General features: G+C 39.3%; 1 protein-coding gene across 10 annotated transcripts in view; it reads right to left on the bottom strand.

The window, feature by feature from the left end:
* Positions 1-27,418, bottom strand: part of ARVCF (ARVCF delta catenin family member) — a 248,325-nt gene that overhangs the window by 144,711 nt on the left and 76,196 nt on the right. For 6 of the 10 annotated variants that reach the window (XM_085075798.1, XM_085075799.1, XM_085075797.1 and 3 more), the window contains 3 exons: positions 19,226-19,291; positions 11,133-11,234; positions 6,523-6,768 (listed from right to left, as the gene is read on the bottom strand). In XM_085075798.1, the coding sequence (XP_084931924.1) occupies positions 6,523-6,738 (216 nt within the window). In that variant the 5' untranslated portion in view covers positions 6,739-6,768; positions 11,133-11,234; positions 19,226-19,291. The remainder of the gene's footprint in view (positions 1-6,522; positions 6,769-11,132; positions 11,235-19,225; positions 19,292-27,418) is intronic. The other 4 variants (XM_085075808.1, XM_085075805.1, XM_085075806.1 and 1 more) reach the window with 2 other exon arrangements.

Here is a 27,418-nt window from a genome sequence, read left to right as displayed (position 1 = left end):
GCCTTAAATGAAGACTGAAGAATAATCACTATTCAAGCAATAGAAGAACAAGGAAATGTAAATTCTTGCTGGAATACTACTTGAGTCCATTTTCAGAGCCTCTCATATGATATATATACCATGATGCTTGTTGCACAAACTCTTTTTTTTTTCTTTTTTTTTTTCTTTTTTTTTTAAGCTTTTGCTATGGAATTCCTCCTGCAGTAAATGAAGCAGGTTGCAGGATTTCCTTTGGAATTTGGGTCATCCCAGCAGAAAGGCAAACAGCAGGAGCTCCTCAGTGCCACATGCCATGCTGTCACTTTGTCAAGTCTCTATGTGACACCTAGAGTAATCCCAAGGGAGCTCCTGCTCTGGCCCAGGGCTGCAGGGTGCAGGCTGGCAGCAGCACTGCCCCAAGCCAACGGCAGAGCTTTGGGCTCAGGGAATACCAGTTTCTGCTTCCACTTTCCATTATTGCTGAGCTATCAGCAGCAGCTCCCCACTCTCACTCTAAACCAGGAGCTGATGCTTGCACAGAGATGGGACAATGTCCACAAAACAGGTGCTCAAAGCTCCAACCTCCAAGCTAAATGCAATTATTATCATCTCCAACACAGCAAAAGCCAGGGACAGGAGCAGATGGGAACACATCTCCCTGAAAAGTAGCTGAGGAATGGCTCCTGGTGCAGTTCCTAACTGCTGGGATCCCCAGGTACTGCAAGTATCTCTCAGCTCACACTGCATTCTGATCTAAGAATCATTCTCCCATGGCAATCATATTCCTGAATCTCCCTCTTTGTTCCCCCATGGATCCTTTGAATAGTGGCACATATGCAGAAGCTGAAACCTGACCCAGGTCACTTCTAGAAGCTCTGTAACTCTACTCACACTGAATTTGCAGGATCAGGCTAAGAGCAGAGCAAGGGCCCCTGTAACTCCCAAACTTCCAAAGCTACATGAGCCAAATGACAGAGCAAGGGGAGCTAGGCAGGGGCAGCAGCAGCCGGAGATCAGGAGTGAGGTGACTGACACCAAACCATGCTGTACTCCTTAAGCAGAACCAATATTTCTGTGGCTTCAACCAGGGTTATAAAGGAATGGGGATTATCCCTGCAAGTTCTTTCAATATTTTGCTACCTCTCAGTACTGGCAGAAGGAGAACATCCATGGGTTAACTACCAATGATGTTTTTTCCTGGTATTTGGCATTGTAGCAGGAAATAGTACTGTAACACCAGGGAGCTGTCATGAACCGACAGCATTGTTGTCTGTACCTGACCTTACCTGTGAGGCAAAAAAAAAGGAATTTTCCATGCTGTCAGTCCCATAATATGAGCACAAATATGTTATATAACCCAGGAAGCCAAGAGGCACTACAAACTAGAACTAATTACATAAAACTTTACACGCAAAGATGGAACTGCATTCTATATGATATGCAGAAGAGAGAAAAAAGCAAGGTGAAGATTCAGTGCAGCTCAGAACCCATTTTTGCTTCTTCTCTGGATATGTTTAAACATATATACAGTATTAATGCACCCATTATATACAGTATTAATGCACCCATGTTCTGACTATCAAAGCACTGGAAACAGCCTCTATATTCTAGCAGCCTACACTACGTCAGTGTGGAGCAGAGGATCTTAAATAAAAGTAATGAAATACAGACAGAAGCATTATTGTTGCCCAGGCTGACTCAGAAAGGTTAACTTGATGGTATTTTCTTAGGAAAGCAATTTGAGCTAATCTTCTTGTATTTTTTTCTAAATTCTCGCCATGTGTTCTGGTGTGCTGTAGAGTTCACCTTTTATTTCAAAATGACCCTCAATTCACTAAATGTCATTTTTGGCAGAAGTCACAGGTACCTCATATTAACATAAAGCCTGAAGAATATTGGTGCTTTATTATGGCTTAAAAATACCTGCCTAAAATTAAAAAAATGTAAAATGTGTTTGTTTGTTTTCAAACAGGTATTATTTCTCTATAGCATAAGCTGATATATAAATGATCCAAATTGTAACTATGAAAATATTCTGTAGCTTTTTTCCATAAGTTAATTTTTCTCAAACAGCTATAATCACATCTGCAAAGTGAAGAAAAAATTAATTTTATTAACATGGTTGATTTTTTATAAGAACACCTCAACAAACCCACTACTGGTAATCTAAAAGAATCGAAATAACAGTCAAATGTAATAAATTTTTAATTACTGGGTGATTTTGTCAGTGTAAAGACTTCTCAGATAAACTCATGTTACTTCTTACAGGCACGTAAGAGTCAATATATCTGATAAGTAAAACCCTGCACCAGCATGCAAGGGGCTGATTTCTCTTATTTGTACCATGTAAGATTTGGCAACTCCCACAGCTTCGCTACCTGTAAGAAGGACAATAATACCTTTTTCTCACAGAAACCCCTCTCAAATCCTTATAGAGCACTACAAATTCTCTGAAGTCAAGGTATAGTTACAGTGCTTTTGTTGGCCAAGAGGTTTATTGAATGCTGTACTTTATTTTGGTTATGCAACATTAACGGGAATGGAAGTTGTCACCACGTACCAATGGGAAACAATCTTTGAATGCAAACCTTGTTCAGCTCCCCAGATGATCAGACTTGACAGAGCTTCTCTGAGCCCCATGGAGCCATGTCAGTTTAAACCAAGTCAGGATATAGCCTTGTGTTTAGCAAGTATCACATGTCTAGTGTTTTAATAAAAAAAAAATATATATATACATATGTAAAGAGAATATTCTTTATTATTAGTAAGTTATGTTCTGTGCTGGTAACACTGCAGCTCTGTGTCAGCCCACCACAGCACATACCCGACACGGGCACATCCTTATCTCCTCCCTGCCCAACTTCAGCTCCCGCTGTGAAGAGCAGCAGAAGGCTGATTTGAAAAGAAGTTAAATAAAACCAGGTAGATTAAACTAAATACCTCATACATGAAGAGCAATAAGATTTCTCAAGCTTGTAAAAAACATTATCAGCTAGATACTTGAACATGTAGAAGACAAATGATGTGTGCTACACACCAGTGACTCAGACTCTTACTGGACTGTGCCTGCCCTGGTAAACTGATCAAAAGGCAAAGACTGCCAAGACTCCCCTGGCTCAGGATACTTTAACAACCAATGTATGTGATTTACTTCAAAAGTCAGAGAAGCAAACACAGGTACACATTAGAAGACCACTCTTCTGTTGTTAGTACAACCAGAGTATTACTTCCAGAAACCAACAGCAATGACCAGCCATGTGGCTCCTACCACTGAAGGTCAGAGACAGTCAAGGACATCCTTAAAAACAGCAATGAGTTTTAGTAGATTTTTATTAACCAGATAAAAGATCTATGACCAAAGTTTCATTAAATGTTACATTTTCCCGAGTAATGCCAAGGTTTTCACTGCGTAACTAATGACCTTTTGTCCAGAGGGTTCTGAGTCTGAAAGAGCACTTTATTTGACCACTTTAAAATCTGCAGTAACAGGTGTCTAAAGCTGCATATCTTACAAAAGTTGTAGAGCTGAAACACCCTAATTCATGTCACTGGCTGCACACTCAGCAACAAACTCTAATTGCAGCCACAGGGAGAGGACTGGGGAAGCTGCACAGGGCAGAAGTTACATTTACCCATCGTTCAAGTGCATTAACCACAAAGAGCACTTTTGTCCCCATTCACCAGGCCTGTGGGGGTTAAAGCTGACTGTCCATATGCCAGGAGCTGCTCACAGCCTCTTGCAGGAACAGAGATGGGAACAAACCTCTGCAGAGCCTGGAGGTTTGGCAGGCACTGCCTTCTGCACTGGGCTATGAAAACATAAATGCCTTGGCCGCTACCTGAATAAAAGACTCTCACTAATATTAATGGGAGACATTTCAGGAACACTTAAGACCTCTCATTGTGAGGACAGTATTTCCCAGAATCCCTTCCTCTGAGAAAGTTTCCTGTAAAAGAATAATCTCAGCTATTTCTTACTAATATCTGAACAAACCATTAATGATTTGTTTAGATTGTCCAAGTAATCAACTTCTCCCATTAAAACCTCTTTAGAAAAAAATGTCCACACTTTCTTAAAGCAGAATCAAGAAGCCTATGCATGCATTTTTTGGCAATTACAGCACATCCCTGACCTCATCTGCAGATCTGATATTTCTCATCAAGGGCCAAAAGACACAATGGCATACACACTCACAGAAAAAGTCAGCAAGTGCACCAGAGTTCACATGTCCCATTCCAGTATTTGAAATTCACACTGAACAGGCAGAACTCACCAGCAAGTGCCTAACTGGGCTGTCTAGGACACGGAGTTACTGTTATGGAATGAGTTTAAAGCTGATATTAAAAAAAAATCAAAAAAGGATTCCAGAATTAATTAATTGGAATGGAATCAATACTTTCCTAAGACCTTAATTTTGTTTTTTGAGGACTTCAGAAAACTGTTACACTACTGGCACGCTGCCCATATAGATATACTTCTCCTTGTCTAAAATGAAAAGGAAAAAAAAGCTTCATTTTTTATTCTAAGAAGGGAGTAAGTGTGGGATTGTATATTAAAAAAAGTACCAAGAGAGACTATTAACAAAGCCCTGACTATACATACTTCCTTAAAAAATCCCTTTGGCAGATTCCACTTTGACAAACAAACAACATGGAAAACTGATGCCTGGTTGTGAATATCATTGAAGATGATTTGTCCCTCTCATAAAATGGAGCTAACCCTCATTTCTTTTGTCCAAATTCTACTCAGAATAACTAGATTATGTATAATCACCGTGCAAGTTCCAAACAGAAAAGCTGCTACTTGAGTTACTTTGCAGAATTCCTTACAGCAAACAGTTGAATTGGGTGATCTGCAGAAATCAGTCAGTTCTCACTGAAACAAAGCTTCAGAGAGGTGGATTTCATTACAGTGTGTGAGCAATCCCCACAGGCAGCAGAGCACAGAGGGCCTTTTGCTTTGTGTACTCTCCACAATGAAATGTGACATGTAACACTAGAGATGAAAAGATTATATATTCTGCATAAGACTGAATGTACAGCTTTCATCCTTCATTTAAACACTATTTAATTCTAGTAAGTCAGGGAGGAATTTGTACCTCAGTATATTTTATGAAAATTCACACAACTAACCTTGCATTAATTCTTAATTGTGCATATTTAGCTACTTAACAATTTTATTTCCTATAGAAGGTACTCTAAAAACCTCAGTGGTAATTATCAATGAATTAAAGCTCCCCTCACCCAGTGGCAGTGAGCTGAGTGTACACAGATTCAGTCTGGGGTCACTTACAGGGGCTGTTTCTCCATAAGAGTCACGTAGACCCCAGTAACTTAAAACTCTTTTATTAAGTTTTCTTGGAAGTGGTTAGACCTTAAGCCATTACACTGCAGAAAACTCATGCTTCATCAGTTTTGTGGATAAGGAATTTCATTCTGAAGCTATTAATCAGGCACTTTGCACAAAGTCATTCAGAAAAAGTGAAGGTGAACTTGTCCTTTTCCTAGAAAAAATATGTAAGCACATCTCTCCCAGCCCAGCTGCTCATCAGAGGATAACCACCTGCAGCTCCTACCAGCCACTGTCAGACTTCTAGCCTAACCAGTGCAATGCTCCTTTCACAGGAAATCCCAAATTCAAGCATCTACATGCACAAAAACATGGCAGCTGTTGATAGAAAAGCAGTGCTAACATAATATAAATAATGTAAAGTTTGCCTGAATACAGCTCAATGCAAATTATAATTGTAAAACAGTCTGGTAGAAGTATAACTGAGAAACAACTTTTAGAATCCCCATAAACCAGGGTTTCCTTCTGAATGGAACAATGTTTTCTTAGGAAGCAGACCTTCACAAATGATGCTATTGCTTCTGCATGACTTACCTTGTGTGTCAGAGGGGTTTGAGAGCTGAAGTAATTTAGAGACGTAAGTACTTTATCATTGCACATTTAAACAGTTAAAGAACGTATATCAAGCAAAACAATATTTGGAAATCTAAAGCTACCCACAAAGCCAGTTTGCATCATTAAAATAGTCTATCAATTCACTACACATGAGAAACAAATTATGAAGTCCTCCCTACACAAACAATAAGGCTTTGCAGGAGGGAAATCCCTGCTTTTCATGCTGCTCCCTCTATTCAAAGTCCAACTATTTCTAATGGAAATTTTATTTGCTATGGAGATTATGATTCAGCCTTCTTTTTCAAACACCAGCACATCACCAGACTTACAGCAAGTGCATAGATTTAGAGGAGGGTGTGAAGATCCCTTTACAGGGCTTTTACTCAAGTATGCACATACTTTTAAAAGTATCCCATGAGCTAAGAGGAAGTAAGAGCAACTTCCAAGCCAAGGCTCTGAAGCCTGAGCTTGCAGATGACTCGATGAAGCACACAAACTGCACACACCAGCTCTGGGCTATCGGAAGACAAGCCACGCAATAATGAAATGCTGACAACACACAGGATGCACCTGACCGACTGGAATGGGACACTGTGCTATGGTGAGCTCTAGTGACAGTGAAAGGAGCAGGCTGTTACCTGCAGTACGAGCTGCTGCCAGGCGGTTGCCAGTGGCTGACCATTGCCAATGTTGCAAATGCTCATTCGGTCTGCGGGCTGATTGGCACGCTCAAGTTGCAAGGAGACATTGCGCCGCTCTTCCTCAAGTGCGCGGGTGAGCCGCTCGAAACGAGCTTCTTGCTCTTTAACAGATGCTAAAATGCTGGCAGCAGACCTGATATCATAGTCATCCATGACTGCTTTCAAATGCTTCCTGCCTGTTAACTGACCAGGGCAAATGGAGAGGGTTAGGTAAAGGGTGGGGAGGGCACAGGTCAGAGGTTAAAGATAAAAATGCACATCGTTAGTCACCCTGCTGTAATACTGATCGCTCTAAGAAGCAAACTACAGTGCTCTTTGAAAAGCTTCCATCTTTCCTCCATCCACTGATCTGATTTTAAATTAAAAGTAATTAATCTAAGACCTCCCCATTCAAAAAAGAAAAAAAAAAACATGCTCACCTCTGAGAGAATTTGTATTTAATTCCTTTGATCTTTTTGCTAAAACTGCTCTGACAAGAGTTTTCATCCCTCTTGCAGAGCTAATTTCACTGTGCAAATAATAATGTACTTAAAAGAAATATATTTTAAAAATACAGCTTTAGAGGGAATAAGGAACATTCTTACTACAGACACCTGGAATTCTAGTCTTTAACAGCATAACTGAGAAGTTTAACATTTTTAAGGACAAAAACTTCATGGTAGAAGAAAACAGTTGTGTCCATTTTTTCCACAGCCCCCAAACTTAACAGACAGTAGCTGAAAATAGTTTTCTTTTTTAAATTATAGCAGTGCACGGTAACATGGAAAACATTTTTAAATGCAGAGTGTGCAATTGCAATTGAAATGCTTGATGATTTCAGCCAATGAAACAGTCCTTCATGCAGCCATTTGCCAATAATGCAAATGAAAAAACCAAACATCTTCCATGGAAAACACACAGGACTGCTTGTCTTTCAGTACAGAAAAAGGAACTCAGAAACCAGCTAGATGGGTTACAACTTCTGCCTTATGTCTTCTCTAGCAGGGTTATGAAACAACCCATTTAAAACCCTATCTCCACCTGTATGGTGCATGCAGTAAAACACCCCATGATTCCACAGATCTGTGATCTGAACACCATTTAAAACATTTTACTGCAAGTATGAAATCAGCAATAAGCATAAATGATGGCCTCAACAGAACCCTTCACTAAAGTTAAACAAGTAACCCCTTTACTACTAAACTACTTAAAGCACCTCTGAGATGAGCAGAGGCAGAATTTTCTCGAGCTTCTATAATTCAAGAAGTGTTCATATTCCGTGCTGAGAGTTAAGTCCTGAGAAAGTGTCCCTTGATTTGCTGCCAAAGATTCTTTGTTTTCCATCTATCAACAAGGATTTCCATGAGCACAGATAGTTCCCTGCTTCCTGATGCTTTGCAATTCATCGTTCAGTGCCTTTAGATGATGCACACTCTTGACTGATGCATTTTCCATGACTGTTACATTTATCAAGTCTCTCTCCTGTGCAGATTCTTTGGTAGCTCATAATAATGTGGTCACAATACTGTTATGTTCCGAAAAAGGAGTATTAGCAGTGATTAAGCTGCATGTTTTTACAGTTTGTTGGAAGCACCTAAGTAGGCTCAAGGTCTGCTTTCTTTTGTCATATATGGCTGCAATCACTTAAGAGGCCCAAAAGACACTGGGGCACAAGTGACAGACCCAAACCCAATGACATACGTCCTGATCTCACGGGAAATAACCTGTCAGTAGCTCTGTATTCATTGTTAACCCTTAGACAGTTGCTGTTGAAAGGAATCAGGGTAATATAAAATCATGTTGGGAACAGTGTAAAGATTACCATGTATTAATCTCATAATGTTTACTTATAACCATGACTTGAGCCTTTCATTAAGGTTTGCAGACCAGCAGGCAGAAGTGACTTTTCTGATTTATGCATTGATTTAACTTCTATTGAAATTCTGAAAGAAAACCAAAAACCACCAAAGGGTTTTCCAGATGTCACAGACAAATCAAATACAGACCAAGCTGCCAACCTGTGAGACCTTCCACTAGATTATTAGAAGTCTATAAAACCTTCAGGGAGTACACTGGTTTCTGCAAAGGAGAATCACAACCCTCTAAAAGGATAATGTGATTCATGGGAAGTCACAGGAAGACTCACCTGCTCCATCTCAGCATGATTTAGCCCTGGCACAGCTAGACATGAACACAGCCAGACTTTCTGGACCTCAGCTGGCTCGTGTGCAGCCAAGCTCCATGTTTCTGCTTTTGTGCTTCCCTGCTTTTGCACAGATGGAAACAGCTCTGTTTGTTGTCTCTACTCCCAGGAGTGCAGGCATGCTCACAGACTCCTTGGAGTGTGAAGGAAGTGGGACTTCATAGACCTGGGCACAAGTCAGATTTTGGAAGTAATCTGACCATTATACACCAAGATACCTGGGGGTGGGGGTGGCACTTTTAACCATATATTCTTAAAGATAACCCCTGGGTTACTGATCATAACTGCCTTCATGCTAGAGCAGGTAAAGAGGCTTGCTGCCACAGATCCAAATATGCCTCACGAGGGGATGTTCAGGAAGAGTCCACATCAGTCAGGGATTAATGAATGGAGACAGGCTCCTTAGCGATGCTGCAGAGCAGGAGTTCAGGACTTCTCAGTCACTCCCCACAGGGACCCAGCTTTCAGGAGCTTTACTGTCTGCAGCTAAAACTGCTCTTTCTCACATGCAACCATGATACGACACAAAAGTCATCTTTTGGGGGTCCCACAGGCTGGGTATTTCTGTGGAGTGATTTCAAAAAGTGAATCCAGTAGGAATGCAGAAAGATTATGACAAGATGTTACCTACAGAAAGTAAATTTAAAACAAACTGGTTTCCTATAGAATATATAATGCAAGTTTCTTTTCTAAGGAAAAGCATTACCAACAGTGCACGAAAAATCAAGAAGCCCCTCTTCAGAAGCAGTTACAGCTTTAATAATAAAAATCAAATTGATGACTGAGCTGGTATACAACTTTCAAGTCACATTTTAAGAACACAACAAAGATCCCATTCAGAAAATTCTTAATGAGATATAAACCCTTGAAGCCACATATGAGAAAACCCAGAAAATTTGGGTTCTATAAATGGTACAAATCTCTAGAGAGATCTCCCTGCAGAAAATACAGTGTTTAACCTCCTTACAACCATTAATATTGTGCTTCTTTTCTCTATGCAAAAAAAAAAAAAAAAACAAACACAGGCAGAAAATAAACTGTATAAATTTTCAGATGTGCAATTAGTGACCATAAAAATCTTAACTGCTATGCAGAAACAGCAGTAGGACCTATAACTGCCTTTTAAGAACTGTTGGACAAAGACAGAATTCTGCATTTCAAATGTTTTAGTAGCAGATAAATACTTGCTTGCTGTTGATTGCACCCCTAATTATTTACCCAGGGTTTCAACAATTTACATTATCAGCAGTCTAGACTGGAGGAGAAAAATAAAAGTACTGACTCATGAGTCAGTTACTCAGGCTGACACTTGCAATTTGCTACCATTCATAAATAAATTAAAAATGCATTGAAAAGGGTCTCAATAAATGAAAATATTAGACCCAGAGCTGCCAGGTAAAAATTATTCCTTAGGCTGCACTTCTAAACACAGCAAACAGTTGCCTACAGAGTATCAAAGGCTACGCTGACAGTAGCAAATCTCTCTCCTGCCTACGTGACTCTAAATACATTAGTGTTGCATTAGAGTTTGAGCAAAGTAAGAAGATATGTTTGTTCTGACTGTTCATATGAAAAAATAATGCATCAAAAGGCCCCTTCTCAGTCAATACAAGCTGAGTGCTCACTGAGGACGGAAATCACCCCAGTGCAAAGGGCTGAAACACAGGTCCTGCACACCACTAATACCCCAAGCTCACCCCCGAGGCTGAGACTCTTGGAAACACTGCCAAGGGTCACTTGGTGCTCCACAAAAACGTGAGTCAACTCTGCATGCTAATTTTGCTACTATAGGATGTAGCTGATAGTCAAGAGTCTTTAAGGAGCCCTTCAGATTAAGAGGGGTCAAGTTCTCTGAGATTTTGGCACCTAAATCTGAACAGTCATGGAGAACCTCAAATCCCCTGCACTTCAAAGTCCTGTGTGTTCCTAAGGAGATCAGGTCCCTGAGTGAGCTGCTTTTGGAGAGCGCAGTGCCCACCTGCCAGCTACAGAACACAGCACAGGCAGAGCCCAGAAGCAGAGGAAGAGGCTCTCAGGGATTTCTCACACCCAACAGTCTGGATCCTGAGCTCAGCTGCCCCACTACGGCTCTATCCCAGCCCAGTCCCAAGTCTACTTGGTCCTGCTGGCAAGAGATGTTTCTATGAGCATCAAGAAGCTTGTTCATCCAGCAGCTCAGCTGCTGTAGGAGCAATCCCAAAGGCCTGGGAGCATGCATGGAAACAGCATCTTTGTGCTTCTCCAGGGAAGAAAACTAGCAAAATAAAAGAAAAAAAAAAGTGCCACAAGAGATGAGTAGCATAACATGACTGTTGCCCCCCATGCGACACCAGAAAGCATGCAGAGAAAACAGAGTGATACACACCTAGTGAGGTACCAGGGTCTGAGGGTTAGAGCTGCTGGGACATCACCCACTAAGACTAGAACAGGACAGACAAAGCAGGAGAGTAGCCTCAAGCAGAACCAGCTACAAGAGAGAAGAAAGAGAGACAGAGTTAGTTAAAAAGTTATTACAGCCTCTTCCATACCTAGTCAGCTCCCAGGTTCTTCTCACTCTGTTGTACAAATTATTTATTACACTGTTTTCCTCCTAACTTGTAGCAAAAGAAATAATATTCAGAAAAGCCAATCCTGACACCCCTAAGGGAAAAAAAACCCACCCCGATTAATCTGATTTGTTATCAGTGATCAATACTTGCATGTTCCTGTGAGATTTACTGTTAATGTCCTAAATCAGGGAAAACTCTAGACTGGAATGAGGATAATGGATTGCTGCAAAACTGGATATTGTAGGCAGACAATTTAAAACACAGAAATCTAACATGATGCTCTCAGAAATGAGAACTGTTATTTAGGCACACATCTTTAGGCCCCCATCAGATGTACAAGCCCCAAACAGCTCAAGATCATTTCACAGATCCATGTTAGAGGTGGACATTCACTTCTAAAAGATGTACACAGCACAATATCTTGTTCTTCCTGTCTGTATGTGTACCTATCTGATCCTGTATGAAACCGAAGTGAAAGAAGCTTTTGGGATATCAGGTCATCTGTGCAGCTCAGTAAATTCCTGATTTATTTTGTCTTAAAACATTTATCACTGAAACTTCTCTGGGTCAGCAGCTGCCAATTTAGTCCCTGTTTTTGCTGGAGGGTGTACAGAACAGAACCCATTTGGCAAAGGCATGGTTCTGTGAGGCAGCACAGCCAGTCTTAAGCTACTACCACATCAAAAATGCTGCAACCACATGGCACAAAATGCAGAGCCAGTACAAACTCACATGGCTGGTTTGAATGTTTCAGAACATTTTCAGAGAGGAATGTTGCCCTGCCAAATTTTATGCTTGACCAGGTACTGTCTGCCTTCCTGAAGCCAGCATAAATACGATTTCTTGCATTTCAGCCAAATTACCAGAAATATGATCCTTTCTTTGCATAGATCCAACCTCAAAGGGCATGGAACCATCATGCCAGAAAACTTTTTTTTTCTTAAACTAACAAAAGTAAATTCTGTGCTCAAAACTTATATAGATATAACAAAACTGTGGAAAGATATGCCCAAAGATGAAAGTCAGGAGGTAGAGTGAGAGAAAGACTAATTCTCAAGTAAATGACCAGAGGGAATAAATTAAATATAACGGAGTTTCTACAGATAAAAGAGTAACACTTTGGAAAAAAATATAGATAAAATACATGTAACACATTCCAAATAAACTGCTTCTCAGACCTTATGCTGAAATTTATCTTGAGCCTGGGTCCTCTCTCTGCTGTGGTTGACTGAGCTCTAATTTGACCCTTACGTGACAACCTCCACCAATGAATAGCAATGAGGAATTCACAAAGAAAGCTATTTCAATATAGTTCTCTGGTAGGCACAGACAGACACACTGCGCTGGTGTCAAAAGAAACAACAAAAAAGCTGGTCAGGGTTTTTTTGTTCCTCTGGACAGAGGCAGTCTGTGAAACAAGGTTTAAACTGGGGAATGAACAAGTATAGAGGAAATGGTAACAGGAGAACTCCTTGAGAAGGAACTTTGCATCTTAAGGACATTGTAATGAATGCTGCAGCTCACCCCTTCCATTATGGCAGAAAAAAAGGTCAATGTGCAATATTTGAGGTTTTACATTAGTGGGAAATTTCATCTGATTATCCAGCAGGAATCATTCTGCATAAATTAATAAATTCTGCAAATAAATTTGCAGAATGTCATACTATGAACTGGGTTTGGCAGCATCAACAAAAGCATCCAAACACATGCTTGTCCAGGCAATACAGTACCAACAGTTCACTCACTATTGAACTGGCTCTGGGCAGTAGCACCACAGCGTCTTCAATCTTACCAAATTGGCTCCAAGTCCATTTAAAAATAAGTAATTTAATTAACTTCTTAGTTAAAAGCACAGAAATCATATTGTAGCACCTCAGAAAAGATGCAGTTCTCAGCAAAAAAAAAAACAAACAAACAGAATTTTCTTATATACAATGCAGTTTCTCTCTAGGGATTAATCACTGCATGTTTAAATGACACCAGTCTTCTTTCTATAGCTTCCCTGTGACAAAGACTCCTCACTTCAGCACTTTGGTACTAGAGTTTTTCAGGTTTTCCTTCCAAAATTTCATGCAGGGTTTTCAGGGCTAACTCATACAGTATGTCTACATAGCTTTAATTATACTGTAGCTCTCATTCCCAAGGAAGGTAAATTTCATCTGCTATACTGTACTTCCAAATGGAAATAAATTATGGAAATAGAGAACATATTTCTCACAACTGCATATATATAATAGCATAAATAATTCAGTTTAATGCTCTGAAGTTCAAATTGAAATATTTTTACAAGGGCAATTTTTAAAGTAAATGCTTTAGCCTATGGTTACTTTTACCCAGTGCAAAAGAAAACCCATTTTTTCTTAAAATTTGTCATTTATAGATGAAAACCGCAAAGAGCACCTTTCTGAAGCAGAGCTCTTGCTCTCTGGGACCTAAGGACTTGTCTACATTGAGTAAGCTGAACTCCTCCATCAGAGCACTCACTATGCCACACTTCTTTCAGAGATCAGTGTTTGTGTTAATTAAGCATAAAACAGCACAGCAAAATGGCAGCATATTATTTCACACCTACTAAGTGTCCACACTAAGGTTTAATGGGGTATGTGATAGTCTATAAATTCACACTGTGCACCATAAATTCTCTGTGTAAACAAACACTCCCCAAATACTTCCAAGCAAGCGTCTAGGTGGAATAATTTTTGTAAAAATCTTGTAAATACCCAAAGATGAACACGGCAGAGATGGTTTCTCATGGAAAAAATCAGAATATTTTGATTATTTCAGCCATTCTATTTGTTTGGCACTATACATTACAATGATCACGCCCACGTTTACGTATCGCCAGAAGCTTTTATATTTCCCTTTATATTTTTTCTTTTTCCATAGAAATAAAACACAACTTTAAAATTAAAGCTAGAAAAAACAAGATCATACTTTGCCATCTCTCTTGGAATACGAATAGTAAATGTGCTGCATCTCAAGCCTCTGACACCTTTTCTTCTGCCTTGGAACTTGCCAAACATGATTGCTACCAGCTTGATTAGTTCATAGGCGATCACTTTAACACCCCAGAACACATGTCCTTGCATACTAAAGCTGCTGCGTGACATTGATTTTTCAAAGGTCTCCCCCACTGAAATCAATAGGGAGCTCTGCTTAAAAATGGATTGCACTTTCTGGTCCCTCTCTGATTCGTGGATATCCAGGCTTCCAAGTATTCTCACAGCTGCTTTTAGCAGCAGCTCCCTGTCCCCCACTTCCTCTGACCCCAATCTGATCCTAAGCCACATCCACAGACCCTTCAGCCACTGTTCACTGCATGCAGAAACAAACAATAGAAAATCCCACCAGGACCATTTCACTGGAATAACATCTTCCAGGCAGCAAAGGAAAACCCCTCCAACAGCTTATGTGACTGTTAAATAGCATCAGGCCTTCAATTAACTATGGAGGCTGTAACATTTCCAACAGAAATTACTTCCTTACTGTCGAGCCTCCCTTGCAAGCAAAGCCACCCAAAATCAATACATCTGTTCTCAGAACAGGGCTGTTTCAACGAGAAAGAGAAAAAGATAAAGATCAAAAGCAGCACAGTTCACAACTCTACTCCCTCCTTCTTTCTCGTGTATTTTAAAGCTTGGCTTCATTAATCTACAATCCAATTTGGCCATAAATAAGCCAAACACATAAACACATTGTTATAACCTCATGCAGTTACTTCCACAGAACACTTACAAGATTTCATTAAACAATACACAAGTATCCTCATTTTTCTTGGCTCCTAGGTGTTTAGAGTTTTGGTAAAAGGGCTGCCATTTTAAGAGAAAGGCTACCGCCAGGAATGTGACTGAAGCTGGCTCTGTGTGGGGAACTGCAGCTGAGAACAGCCCTGTATTTATGAACATTAATTCTCTACAAAATGCAGGAACAAGAAGCAGTGGGCTGGCAGCAGTTCCCAAAGCCAGGCCAGTTTGTCACTGGTGAAACAGAGTAACTGAAATATTACAGCAAGGCTGGAAAACCCTGCAGAAGCTCATAATAACTCTTTTCATAAAAGATACTATTGTGCTATCGTCAAGCAGATAAATAAGAAAATGGCAAGCAACAAAGCTGAGGTCAGCTCTGCAGTCAGGCAGCCCAACAGCTTCACCCATTCCAAATGCCCCCAGAAGGCAGCAGGCAGCGTGTTTAGGCAGCGTGTTTAGGCAGCATTTTCAAACTAAGAGCCATTAGGTAGAAAATTGTCCTTTCACTACACATTTTGAGAGGGAAAAAATCCAACTGTGACCCCACAGAACAGTGTGTGTTTAAGCTCAGCAACAGATGTGTCAAATGACTTATCCAAACCATGAGGAGTTAATTGATTCTATAAATAGCACTCTGCAGACAAGAAAAAAAAATCCACTTAATTCTAGTATGCAAAGAACACAGTCTAGCTCTGCTTATCAGTAAAACTATTTTCCTTTAAAGAAGTGGGCTTGGATGTTTTACATGTAGATTAACACAGAGAGATAATTTGATTTCAGGCTATTGAGAGATTTCCTTCCTTTTATGTTTCAGAAGAACAGGGCTGCATGCAGCTAAATGAGATCCATAGATTACAGTAGAAGAAAGGCTAATAAAACCGCACAGCTACATTCCTGAATAACAAATGCTTTTTAATTCTAGGGCTCCAGTCTCAGGGTTTATGAGGGCATTTCCAATTACTACTTTTAAGATTAATGCAAGTAAGTGCATCAAATAGAAACAGATTCTTTAACCCATCTGAATCAAATATTTAGTATCTCCCATAGCATTTTATACCAATAAATAAATTGGCATTGCTATGAAAAAAAATCACAGGTCTGAAGTGTTCAGAGCAAGCCTCTTCCCTGTGGTTTTCACCTGCTTTCAGGAGGAAAAAAAAAACCCAAAACCCTTCAGCTGTTTTCCAGAACATGTGTCTTGTTTACCTCCAACAGCCACATCTAGTGGGCTGTGTGGCTGCTCCACCAGGGAACTGAAAACATCAGTATAAACAGGAAAGAACATAATGTCAATGTTCGTGTCTAATTCTCGAAGCTACTAAATCAAATTAATTTCAGTAGTTGCTTACCAACCAATCTTACTGCATTACTCTCCCATGTTTCAACCTCTCTCGTTAAAAACAACCGGATTTCCACCTTACGTTGCTTTAAACCAGGAACAGTATCAATGAAGAGATTAAAGCAATACAAAGACAGAAGAAACAAAATGAGGCCCACTAGCTTTAATTCTCGCCAGTAACATCTGTGTCATTCTAAATCCAGGATTTTTTTTTTCACCAAGCTACATTTGGAAGCCTGAGGTACTAAGTAAACCTACACTGTTTAGACCTAAACTATTGATCTGCTTTCTGCAATGGCATGTGCAGAGCAGACCCTTCACTCTTTCAGCATCTGTAAATTTAAAATGCAATCCAAGTTCACTTTACCCTTGTAAGTTTAGGATGCAATCCAAGTTTGTGCTGATTAACACCACAGCTTTTTAGTATTACAAGGCAAACATGCATTTGAGAACTAATAAATAATTTCTGAGCAAAATAAAAGTATTTAACTCATCTGCTGTCTTGAATAATCATTCAGTTCATGCATAAACATAAAGACAGGAAAAACAGATACATTTTAATGAAAGTCTTGGAGAAAGTCATCATTCCATATGATGGATTTTAGCATGTAACATCTCTCAACAAGATCCTGCTCAGAGGCAGTGCCTGGTTGAAGCACAGAAGCATTGCACAACAACTGCCAGTTCAATTACCCTGTTTCCAGGTGCAAGGTGTTGCTGAATTTTCAAGGCAGAAATCCTTATCCCTTAGAAGCACTTCCTGTGCTATCAGCCAAGCATACTGGCTTCTGTGGGGTTAAACTGACAGCCAAAGCAGCCCTTGGAGAATAACATCCAGGACATGCCTGGTTCATATCCCTGGGTAAATCAAGATGCCATAGTAACCCCATTCCAGACTCAAGCGTTCTTTACTCATTTAGACCTTCCCTCACATGGACCAGAAACTCAGTGCTGTGCTCACTCTGCCAAGGGTTACACTCATACACTGATCAAAACTTATTTTTACCACAGCACTGCAAGTATCAATTTTCATGACTAACATTTATATCTTTCTTCCAAGAGCTTTTTATTCACTAGTTTGTTGCTCTATCAAAATGTAAATCTGGGCTGCCAGCAGAGCACAGGACATGGTGTCAAATCTGCTCTGCAGGCAGTGAGTCTGGCACAGGTCATCACAACCCCAGGCTGGCAACTCACCAACACCATAGCAGACCTCCAGGGATCCCCAGTTCTCCCCATCCCTCTTGCCCTGCATGGAAAACCTGTTCTGAACCTGACCTTCTCATAAACCTCCATTCTGACTGGAGAACTACCACATTTAAACGACATCTTCTGTGCTGAGGTTGACCCTGACCTGAAAATTTGCAGGAATTGGAGAAAGTATTGGATTTAGCGGGTCAGGATCAATTGTCTTTTAGAGAAATCATTTTCTTCCAGATAGCTATAGTTAGACTCTGATCTCATCCCTTCCAAGCCTATCCTACATTTTTATCTTTGATTAAATCTTAATGTTTTTTGTACTTTATATCACCCATCAAGAATATTTCCTACTTCCAGGAACAAACTTATCACTAGTGCCTAATTACAATTATGTGGAAGCAGAAATATTTCTTCCAAAACACTGAAGATCTGCTCCGAGAAACAACTCGCTATTCAAACATTCCATTTTAATAACCATTCTGCTGATAACTGAGTGGGAAAAATAACAATTTTGCTTTAACTTTCTAGCCACTTCAAATGTTTCAAGCAAATTCCCTCTATTATATTAAAATTAAAATCCTGCACTGTATAAATAGGCATACATTTCTGCTATAATAAACACTTCTAACTCATTTCATTAAGACTATGAAAGTAACAGAGGTAAGTCCCAAACAATTCGGACAGTAAATACAATGTAAACTCTGCTGACAATCTTTCCTACAAACAGCTTTGAAACTTTAAATGAGCTATTTATTTTCAATAAAACTTCTTGGTTTGACATATATAAAAGGAATTATGTTTAATCTAAAAACAATCAAATGAAAATGGAAAGAACTTTATAAAAATCAGTAACATGATATGTGTTATTCAGAGGATTATTTTCAAGGAATGCTTGGCTAAAACTATAATCCACCTACACTGAGAAAAATAAAGCAGTACACAGAAGGGAGCAATATTTCAGGAAAATAAACAAGAGTACTTTAATATTTAATCCCATTATTCACTTTCAAGCCCCAGATTTAAAACAGACACACCAAAGCACTGAGGTGAATTCAGAGCAGCTGAAAATGCTCATGGTCATCCCCTAAGTGACCAGAGAAGTGGCCTTTTGATTCAAGAAAGGCTAAGATACAGCTGGCAGGGAGGGCATGGAGAGAGGAAGGTACATCTCAAGAGTCTGACCCTCACTGCCAGTAGAAGTCCCACAGTTGAGAAACATCCCCTGCTCTGGCAGGGGTAGAATGAAGCTGAATGAGTATTTCCATGGTCATAGGAAAAGGGAGAGATGGATCAGAGATGGCACAAAAAATGAAACTGTCATCACTGTTTCCCTCAGCTGCACTTGCATTTCACCCCTGCCAGAGCCTCGGCTCAGGACACAAGCAAGGATGGCAGAGGGTCCTGTCCCAGTTCCAGTTTTAAGACCTATCACAGGGTATTCCCTTCTTTCTGCTCCTCAACCATTCTACCACAAAGTCAAACAAATTTTTGTTGGCCTTCAACAGCATGCAAACTAAGGGATTTCTGAGAGGTGTAAAGACAATTTAATAAGAGGACAGTGATTTGAGAACATAATGAAATAGTAACAAGACACTCAGGAGACTCAGCTGCAGAAACACAGTACCTTTTATAATGTGTCTTTCTTGTAGTGGCTTTAAGATGGAAATTCTCCCTTGGCTTGATAATAATTCTGTAAGAGAAACAAAGAAAATAACAAAGATTTTTATTCCATCTGGGGGAAGTAGGAAGAGGGGATTATTTTTAAATAACTGATAACATTTACATAACACTGTGGAAGTCTTTTAGTTGTATCTCTCCTTGGCTCCCCTTCCTGAGTCATGCTGGTTTACAAAAAAGCATTCCCTCTGACATCTATTTCACCATCACCTGAAATCCCAAGAAAATCCCACAGAACTGGAGTATTAGAAATAAACTCCATAAAAAGATCCTCTTGATTTCTGTCCCAGCGCCACTCATACGTGCATATATCACACATTCCTAAACTTAAAATTTAATCCAATATATATTTAATTCCCCATTAATTCTTAGATTTAAAAGCAAAAAAATGTTTCCCTCATAAGCAAACACCACAGCATTTTCAGTCATCCAGGTCTAAATGCCATCTAGTGGCTCTAAAAATGTCAACTGTGGCTCCACACATACACCTAATCCCATTTGACATTTTTTTCTTTTAACAGCAAGAAATAAGAGAAATTAGGGCAGGAAATTCACCAGAAAGAACTCAATTTTTTTCAAAATCTCATTTTTTATGAGAGCTCCATGCAACATTCCCATTACAGCATTTCTTATCCTAGCAATTTCTCAAAGTTAACCAGCAGCATCCTTTGTCTTGGATTCCACTCTCGTACTTTCTAAGAGCAAGAGCATTTCAAGCAGTTGATTCCTGTGGATCATCCTTGCTGGGCTTCACTCAGGTAAAGTTTACCCAAAACCCAGACATGCCACTACCCTTCTACCAACACATGGCTCCAGCACTAGAGCGTTCCTCCCTGCTCCTCCTTTGCCTGGAAGGTACAAGAAAGCCAAATAAACATGTGAGTGGTGTGGAAGGAAAAACACTTCAACCCTGCAGACTCACTGTAACCACAGAGGTGCTAGAAGAAAATTCTACATCTCTGATGTAAGATGAGGGCTTCTTTGAAGCCTAACTTCTTTTAGCTTTTGTCTCATAACAAGAATACGACTATCTCCTCTAAGTAAGCTAATTTTATTTATTTTATTAAAATGTTCTCCAATTTAAGCCAGAAATAAATAATGACTTACATTTAGTGTCACCTGGAATAGACAGAAACTACTGGAAAAAATACTTCCCTTGATTTCTTTCCTTCTTTTTCACCTGTATTTTTGTTGTTGTTGATTCAGAGTCAAGAAGACAAGTTGCCTAAGGCTTGGGATGTCCTGGGTAAGCATTCATGTACAGCTGTGGGCTGTTGAATCTTTTTTATCATATAACCTGGGAATAAAGTGCATTTGCCTACTTCACACACTCTCAAAAATATGTATATAAAATATCAGAGCTATTATATACACCCACGCTATTACTGGTGGTCTTCTAGGGATAATCACGTTTGTACAGCCTGAAATTTAGTGTTGATTACCAAGAGAAAACTACTCGTCTTTTCAATACAAATCTACATTTGTAAAATGTGTTTCAATTTCCTCTTTGAGCAGCATATTCGTCAAAACAGTGACAGTCCCTGATGTGCCATGTGGGTTATGGCAAACACCTGGAGCAGATAATGCTGTGTTCACATGGGTGCAGTCCAACTGCTGGGAAGCTGAGTGTTGGTTTATGTCAACTGATGCCAGCTCAGAGTTTCAGCCCCAAATCCTGGCAAGCCTGGAGCTTGCTGAGGCTCATGGCTATCCTGCAAAGTCCCCTGTTCAGCACTTGCTTCCTGCCTATTTGGTAACACAACCTGTGGTGCACGGGGAGAGTTTGGATGCCACCAGATCAGATAGCATTACATTTAATAAGACACCTGTGTTTCATTACAAAAATGCTGCTTCATTCCAGTGATATACTTTTATTGTTGATTTTAATCAAGTATCTTACAGCTCTCAAATGGGAAAGGTGGAGAAAAACCTGTAATGCCTTTTCAGATTGCTTGTTATCTCTCACTTGTAACTAATTACCCCAGTCACACTGTTAAGACTGAGAGGTTTTATGTTCACTCGTCAACAAATGACTAAAAAAAAAGAAATTAGACAATTACTCTCTAGCTATGGTAACTAATTAAGATAAATATTTTCAGAATAAAGAACTTAAGAGAACATCAAGGCACTGACACTGCAAAAATGTCTGGGAAAGTAAAGCATCTATCAGCAAAGCACTTCTTGCCAGTCAGCGAGTTCCACAATTGCATCCCAACCACACTTCATTCTTGTCCTACTCCAGTGAACATAATTAGTTATTAAAGCTTTTCTAACATGGTGAGAATGTGAGTAGCTTATTGGACTACAGGAGTACTTAGGGACAAATTCTGATTCTGCATCATTGCAAATGTGTGCACTGCCAAGAGATGAGTACTTTTACACAAAACAGCATGATAGAAAGTACTGTAGCAACCTGTTCTACCATTCCTCTTTTCTAATGTCTTATTTTGTATCATCAGCTATGCCTGGACTGTGCTGGTAATCCACTCCTCACACCTTCTTGCTCCCTTACTGTCGCTGTTGAGCAGCTAGCAGAGTAATGAATGCATCGGTTCTCAGTGGCAAGAAGGAATGATCTTTATTGTTTTGATTTCATCACATATATAGAGTTCTCAAAAGTCACCCAGATTGGTCAGTCAGAAGCCTTCCCCCAGGCCTGATTGGCCAGGCCTGCACTGCCCAAGTTCTGGGACACTGTTCCAAAAACATCCAAACTTTATCTTTATTTACAAAACACAAGAAAACTTCTCATGGGAAAAACTGTGCTAGCCACACCTTACTCAAAAGGCTTCTGAGCACCCAAGCTCTTGAGAACACTCACTGGATTTCAGTCAGTGTGAGGAGCAGCCTTCAGCCAGGTACAGCCTGGGTAACTCCACTGGCTTTCTGGCCCTTGGCTCACCCTGTGCCAGTCTGAGCATCAGTGACTCAGAGCCAGTGTGACACCAACCACGGCTGGGACATGTCCTGGGGCACAGAGCTGATCCCTCGCCTCTGCACACAAACCAGTGACATGAACACTGCCAAGCATGATGCAAGCAAGTAGAGTAGTCCAAACTACACGAGATAAAAAAACTGTGTGGATGGACAAGAAGACTGCTTTTCAACTCAGCTGCAATTCTACTACAAGCACACGTTGCAAAATCTTGCCCAGGGCATGAATGGAAAGCCTTTATCTTTGGCTCTGTCACTCAAATGACCTTCTCTCTGGCATTAAAATAACTAACAAAGAATTTGAATGATGTAATTTATTTGGTAGCAGAAAAATTACCTGTAGACTCATGGCTACAGCCTTCACTGCACACTTAAAACCTCAAATCAGCCTCAAGGAATTAATGTTTCTCTCGTTTATAGCAGCGGATTGCAGTCAGCACAACTTCACTTGCCAACAGCTACCCCAATGGAAAAGAGACCAGTGGAAAAGAGATCACTTACTCCCAGATTAATTTGTCTGTCCATGTTTTGGTTTTATTGATTGCAAGAAGCTGATAGCCTTCAATTGTATGTTTTCCTTGGCAAGAGCTCCGTCACAGATAAATCACCAGAAGTTTGGGCAGAGCTGAATAGAGCTTTCCGAACTGTATTTTGCATCTGTTGTGATTTACTTAACCAAGAGACAAGGACGTGAAAAGAAAGAATTTTCCTCCTTCACCTTACATCTTTATTTGCTAAACTGCTATTTTATTTCACAAAGAAATGTAGGGTATTCTGACTGACAGCATGGTTTTGCTTTTATGTAAGGTATCAGATGGCAAACATGAGGTAGCTACATTACACAACTCAGTGTGTGGGTATGTGCTCTGTCACAACTTACATCAAAACATATGAAACAGTCATGGGAAATGAGGTTTCTCCTCTTAAAGATGTGATACAAACATAATGAACAGCAGCCACCCTGCATACTCATTATAAAGCTTTCCATCAAATGAGGTGGACTTCAAGCTGTTTGATATTTTAATATTTACACTCAATTATCCCTAGAAATTTATTTGAAACAGCATTATTTTTGTGTTACTTAGGAGCTCTGAGTTCCCTTAGAAACTCCTACTCATTCTTAATTATAGTGTAAATCAGCATGTTAACATCAAGCGAGCAGCCACTAACTAAAGCAGCTGATACAAATGCAGACAAAGTTCGGACAGAAGTAGTGGCAAAATGCCCAGAAAGTTCCAAACCCCCTCTGAAAAGCTCACTGAACGTGGAGAGATACACAGACCTTTCAAAAGGGATGCGCTGGGTAATAGCAGTTACTGCCAATAAATTTTATATAAATATTACAAAAGCAGTAAAGAGCCCATGCATCAGTACACAGACATGTCACAGATAAGAACTGTGGCTTTTTAAAATGTCAGGACTGAAAATGTACAACAGCCTATAAAATGTCACTCAAGTCATTACATGCTACCAGTGAAGTAAATCATTTATTAAAGAAACAACGGCTGAACTTACTCTGCCAAATCAGGTGCACCTATTTCCTCTGCTGTGTTAGTGTGCTGATAAAGACATGACATATTAAAACAAAATGTATGAAATACAGAACTACAAAAGCCAATGTACAGAGATTCACTTCACTGTGATATGATACAAGCAAAATTAAAGCTAATCCTTTCTTCTGAAGGAAATGTCACAGACTTCTGTGCATTTGGTAAATTAATATTTATAAGAAGCCCAGACAGTTTAGTGTTTTTAATATAGGACTAAGATTTTCTCCTGAACATCAAACAGAGAAGTTGCATTAAAATAGCAGCTTCTTCATTGCCACAAACCTAAATGAAAGTATTTCCAAGATTTGTTTTCCATCATGTCATTCCGATTAGCAACTGTGTACAACTGGGACATTTGCAAAATCCACCAAGTAGCCATGAATTATACATTCCCGACTCTTTAAAGTTAACGCACAATAATCTGCTTATCAAGAGCCTGCTGACAGCTGCTAGTACTATGTTCCTAATAATTCTCATTGCAAATAGACATCTAGGAATGGAAAAACAAGGTATGCACAGTCTAGTACCACACGGGTGCACATATAGACGTAATGAGAGAGATTTTATCAACACAGCATTGTTTCAAGAACTTACACAGCAATAAAACTAGAACTGAACACCTTTTATAGAAAAATGTAATTTAAAATTTTACAGCCTAATATGCGTAAGAATTCATCACACCCAATTTAATTAAAATGCAGCACTTGATCACTTTTTATGAAAATTTTGTAGGGAATTTTGTTATATTACATGCTAATATGGAGTTTCATTTAATTTAGATGATGAATTATCTAATTTTGTTTTCTAGTATACTAAGGGTATCCAAATTGAACTTGATAGCATTCATGGAGTAACCAAAGTCACCTTTTATGTATTACAGAAAGAGGATAAATTTATTCATTTAAATGGGAGGCAAAGGTGATCTTCCAGAATTCTATAATGAAATTTAATCTTGGAAAAAGAAGAATAAAAAAATTAATCCTGCTTTTAGTAATAATAGATTGGTGCCAGTAAAGTTCACAACAACTGTGGGAAACTAGTTGCAGATGTTTATATTCTCCAGGGTGGAAATTTCTCTCTCAAGCAAGGCAGACCCAGTCCTTTAACGATAATGTTAAGAGAGCTGACTTTCCAAAGCAAGCTGGAATTTGTAGAACAATCTTTGTTCCCAATTTTAATTCACAAAAGCAAACTTCAATTTGCAATCGATGTCCCACTGTACCCATATCCCACAAAACTGGAACAGCTCTGCTGCCTTAGAGCAGCTAATCAGCTGCTCTAAGGCAGCAGAGCTGTTCCAGTTTTGCTGGGATGACAATAACCAGCAGCACTGTGCAGTTGCACCGTCAGATGTTCTGGGTTGCTCTGACATCATTCTAGTGTGTTACTGATGCTGCACTCACTGCCCGTGGCCAACATCTTCTGCCCTGGCAATTACACTGGCAAGCTCAGAACAAAAGCAGCTAACAGATATTTTGTCAAGCTAGGAAATTTCTTACCAAAAATATGTACTTGAAAAACGTCCAGTTCTTTCTGTGCCCAAACGGAAGAAGATGATTAGCCTGAGTGAAAGCTTAACTAACAATATTTTGTGAATAAAATTGTAGGGTGGCCTAGCTTAAGAACCCTGTTTTCCTGATAAATTTGCATTACTGCAGATAAATCTGAATACTCTTAATAGTCTAAGCTGACCACTAGAATACTTAATGCAGTCACTACTAAACCCACACCTAATCCTATAACTGGCATAAGACCTTCTATTACAGACAGACAGATTACCATTACATGATAACAAAGTTAAAAGAAAGGAACAAAAAAATACAGGTAAGATTGGAGAAATCTCAGAGAGAATGGCAATTTGCTGAAGGTCAAGAGCTACAAGTGAAAAATCTCTGGCATCTCAGAAGTGATCCTTAATGCCAAATGCCTTCCTCTTGTCCTCAAGAAAGACAAAACTGAATGAGGCCTCAGTCACATCTCTTACAGTTCTTTACATGAAGCAGGATTTTTTTAATTTTTTTTAACAGCAACTCAGAAAACTAGCTTGAAACAAGGGGAGTCCTGTAGGAAATCTGCAGAATCCATAGCACTCCCATGGGTGGTAAGGGCTGCACACATCTTCCAGAAAACTGGCAATGTATGGGTATGCAGGTAAACTTAATGAACATTCCCAAACTAACAAACTACATACAAACAGTTAGGAAACCAAAAGGTACAAGTAATTAGATCATTTCAGATGTGCTGGAGTTTAAATTTTATGTTGCACAGAAGCACAGATTTGACTAATGAGGTTTTGGCAGTAGAAATTGCAAGGATGCAAAATCTGTACCTTGATGACAGTGAAAGAGCACAGCACATCTGTCTGACTTACACTACAATTATGTATATTCTATTTAATTGCATAACACTGTTTTCATTTGTCTTTGTTTAAACATAATTTAATAAGTTCTGTTTATCAGTGGTGAACTGAAGGGAGAAGTTCACACAGAGAGAAAAAGTAGGGTCTCTACTCAGTCATGCACATGGAAAACTGTGACATTAGCACAGATTAGGATCACTAATATAAATTGCTTTAATAAAGCAAAGGGAAAATTAAAGGTGAATTACTGTAGTAATCTAAACTGAAAAACAACGGCCAAGAAACATCATCCAAACTCACTGCTCTAAGATTGTAAAACAGATGGGTAGGAAGAATATCTAGGGATAGAAGAAATCAATCATTTGCAGTTGATAAAGATGAGAGCTTAGTAACCTTTCCCAGCCAACTGGGAATTCACACAAAAAGCTGGGATAGCTTAATGAAGAAGGAAATACGAAGACTATTTCTATTCCAAGTCCCAGAACTCTTGCAAGCTTCATGCTTCATTCTAATGCATTCAGGCTGCTGGGCAGTCATAGCACTTGGGCTATGTAGAGATATACCAACTTATTCAAACACTCAGCTACAGGTCCCAGGATGAACAGGAGCAGCTAAAATGTGCACTGTTCCAGAAGTATGTACTCCCACATTGACATGAAAGTTTTGTAAGTATCTATAATCTTACATTAATTGAAGCATGGTAAATATATACATTTATTAACACGGTTTGTTTCTTAGTGCTTTCAGTGCATATGTTTAGTGATCACAGAATTGTAACAGTTTGTTGGGGTTTAATCTGGTCTTTAAACACTAAAAGAGTTCAGCCTCTTCTTTTAAGAGGATTAAAACATGAAAGCAGCAGGAATTTGGTTATCCAGGCACTTCTGAAGCAAAATTATTTGCTTGGCCACACTGTTTCCTTTTTTATAGTGACTGCTCTCATCTTTTTCATGTATTACTGTAGCTCTTCTGATACAGAAAATTTATGACAAATCTACTGTAAAGAAGTTGAATCAATTATTTAAACCTGTATTTTAAAAAAACCAAACAAAACCTCCATGTTTTGTATTTACGTTTAAGGCCAATTAAGGGGGATTACATAAAAACATATTCCTAAAACTCTAACATCTTGCTAATTTCAAGTAACTTCTTGTTGTTTTTCTAAGAAATATTGGGAGATTTGCTAGAGAAAACCTAACAAAGAAAGAATGCTGGGATTCTGAGACAAACAAGCCCAAGTATTTAAAATAAAAAGAAAGGAAAAAAAGAAAGAAAAAAGGTGGGGGAGTGAACTCAG

This window comes from Lichenostomus cassidix, chromosome 15 (genome assembly GCF_008360975.1).
Source record: "Lichenostomus cassidix isolate B80296 chromosome 15, HeHo_3.0, whole genome shotgun sequence".
NCBI classification, from domain to species: domain Eukaryota; kingdom Metazoa; phylum Chordata; class Aves; order Passeriformes; family Meliphagidae; genus Lichenostomus; species Lichenostomus cassidix.
The sequence above is the reverse complement of the archived record's forward strand: the minus strand, read 5'-3'. Positions and strand labels throughout refer to the sequence as shown.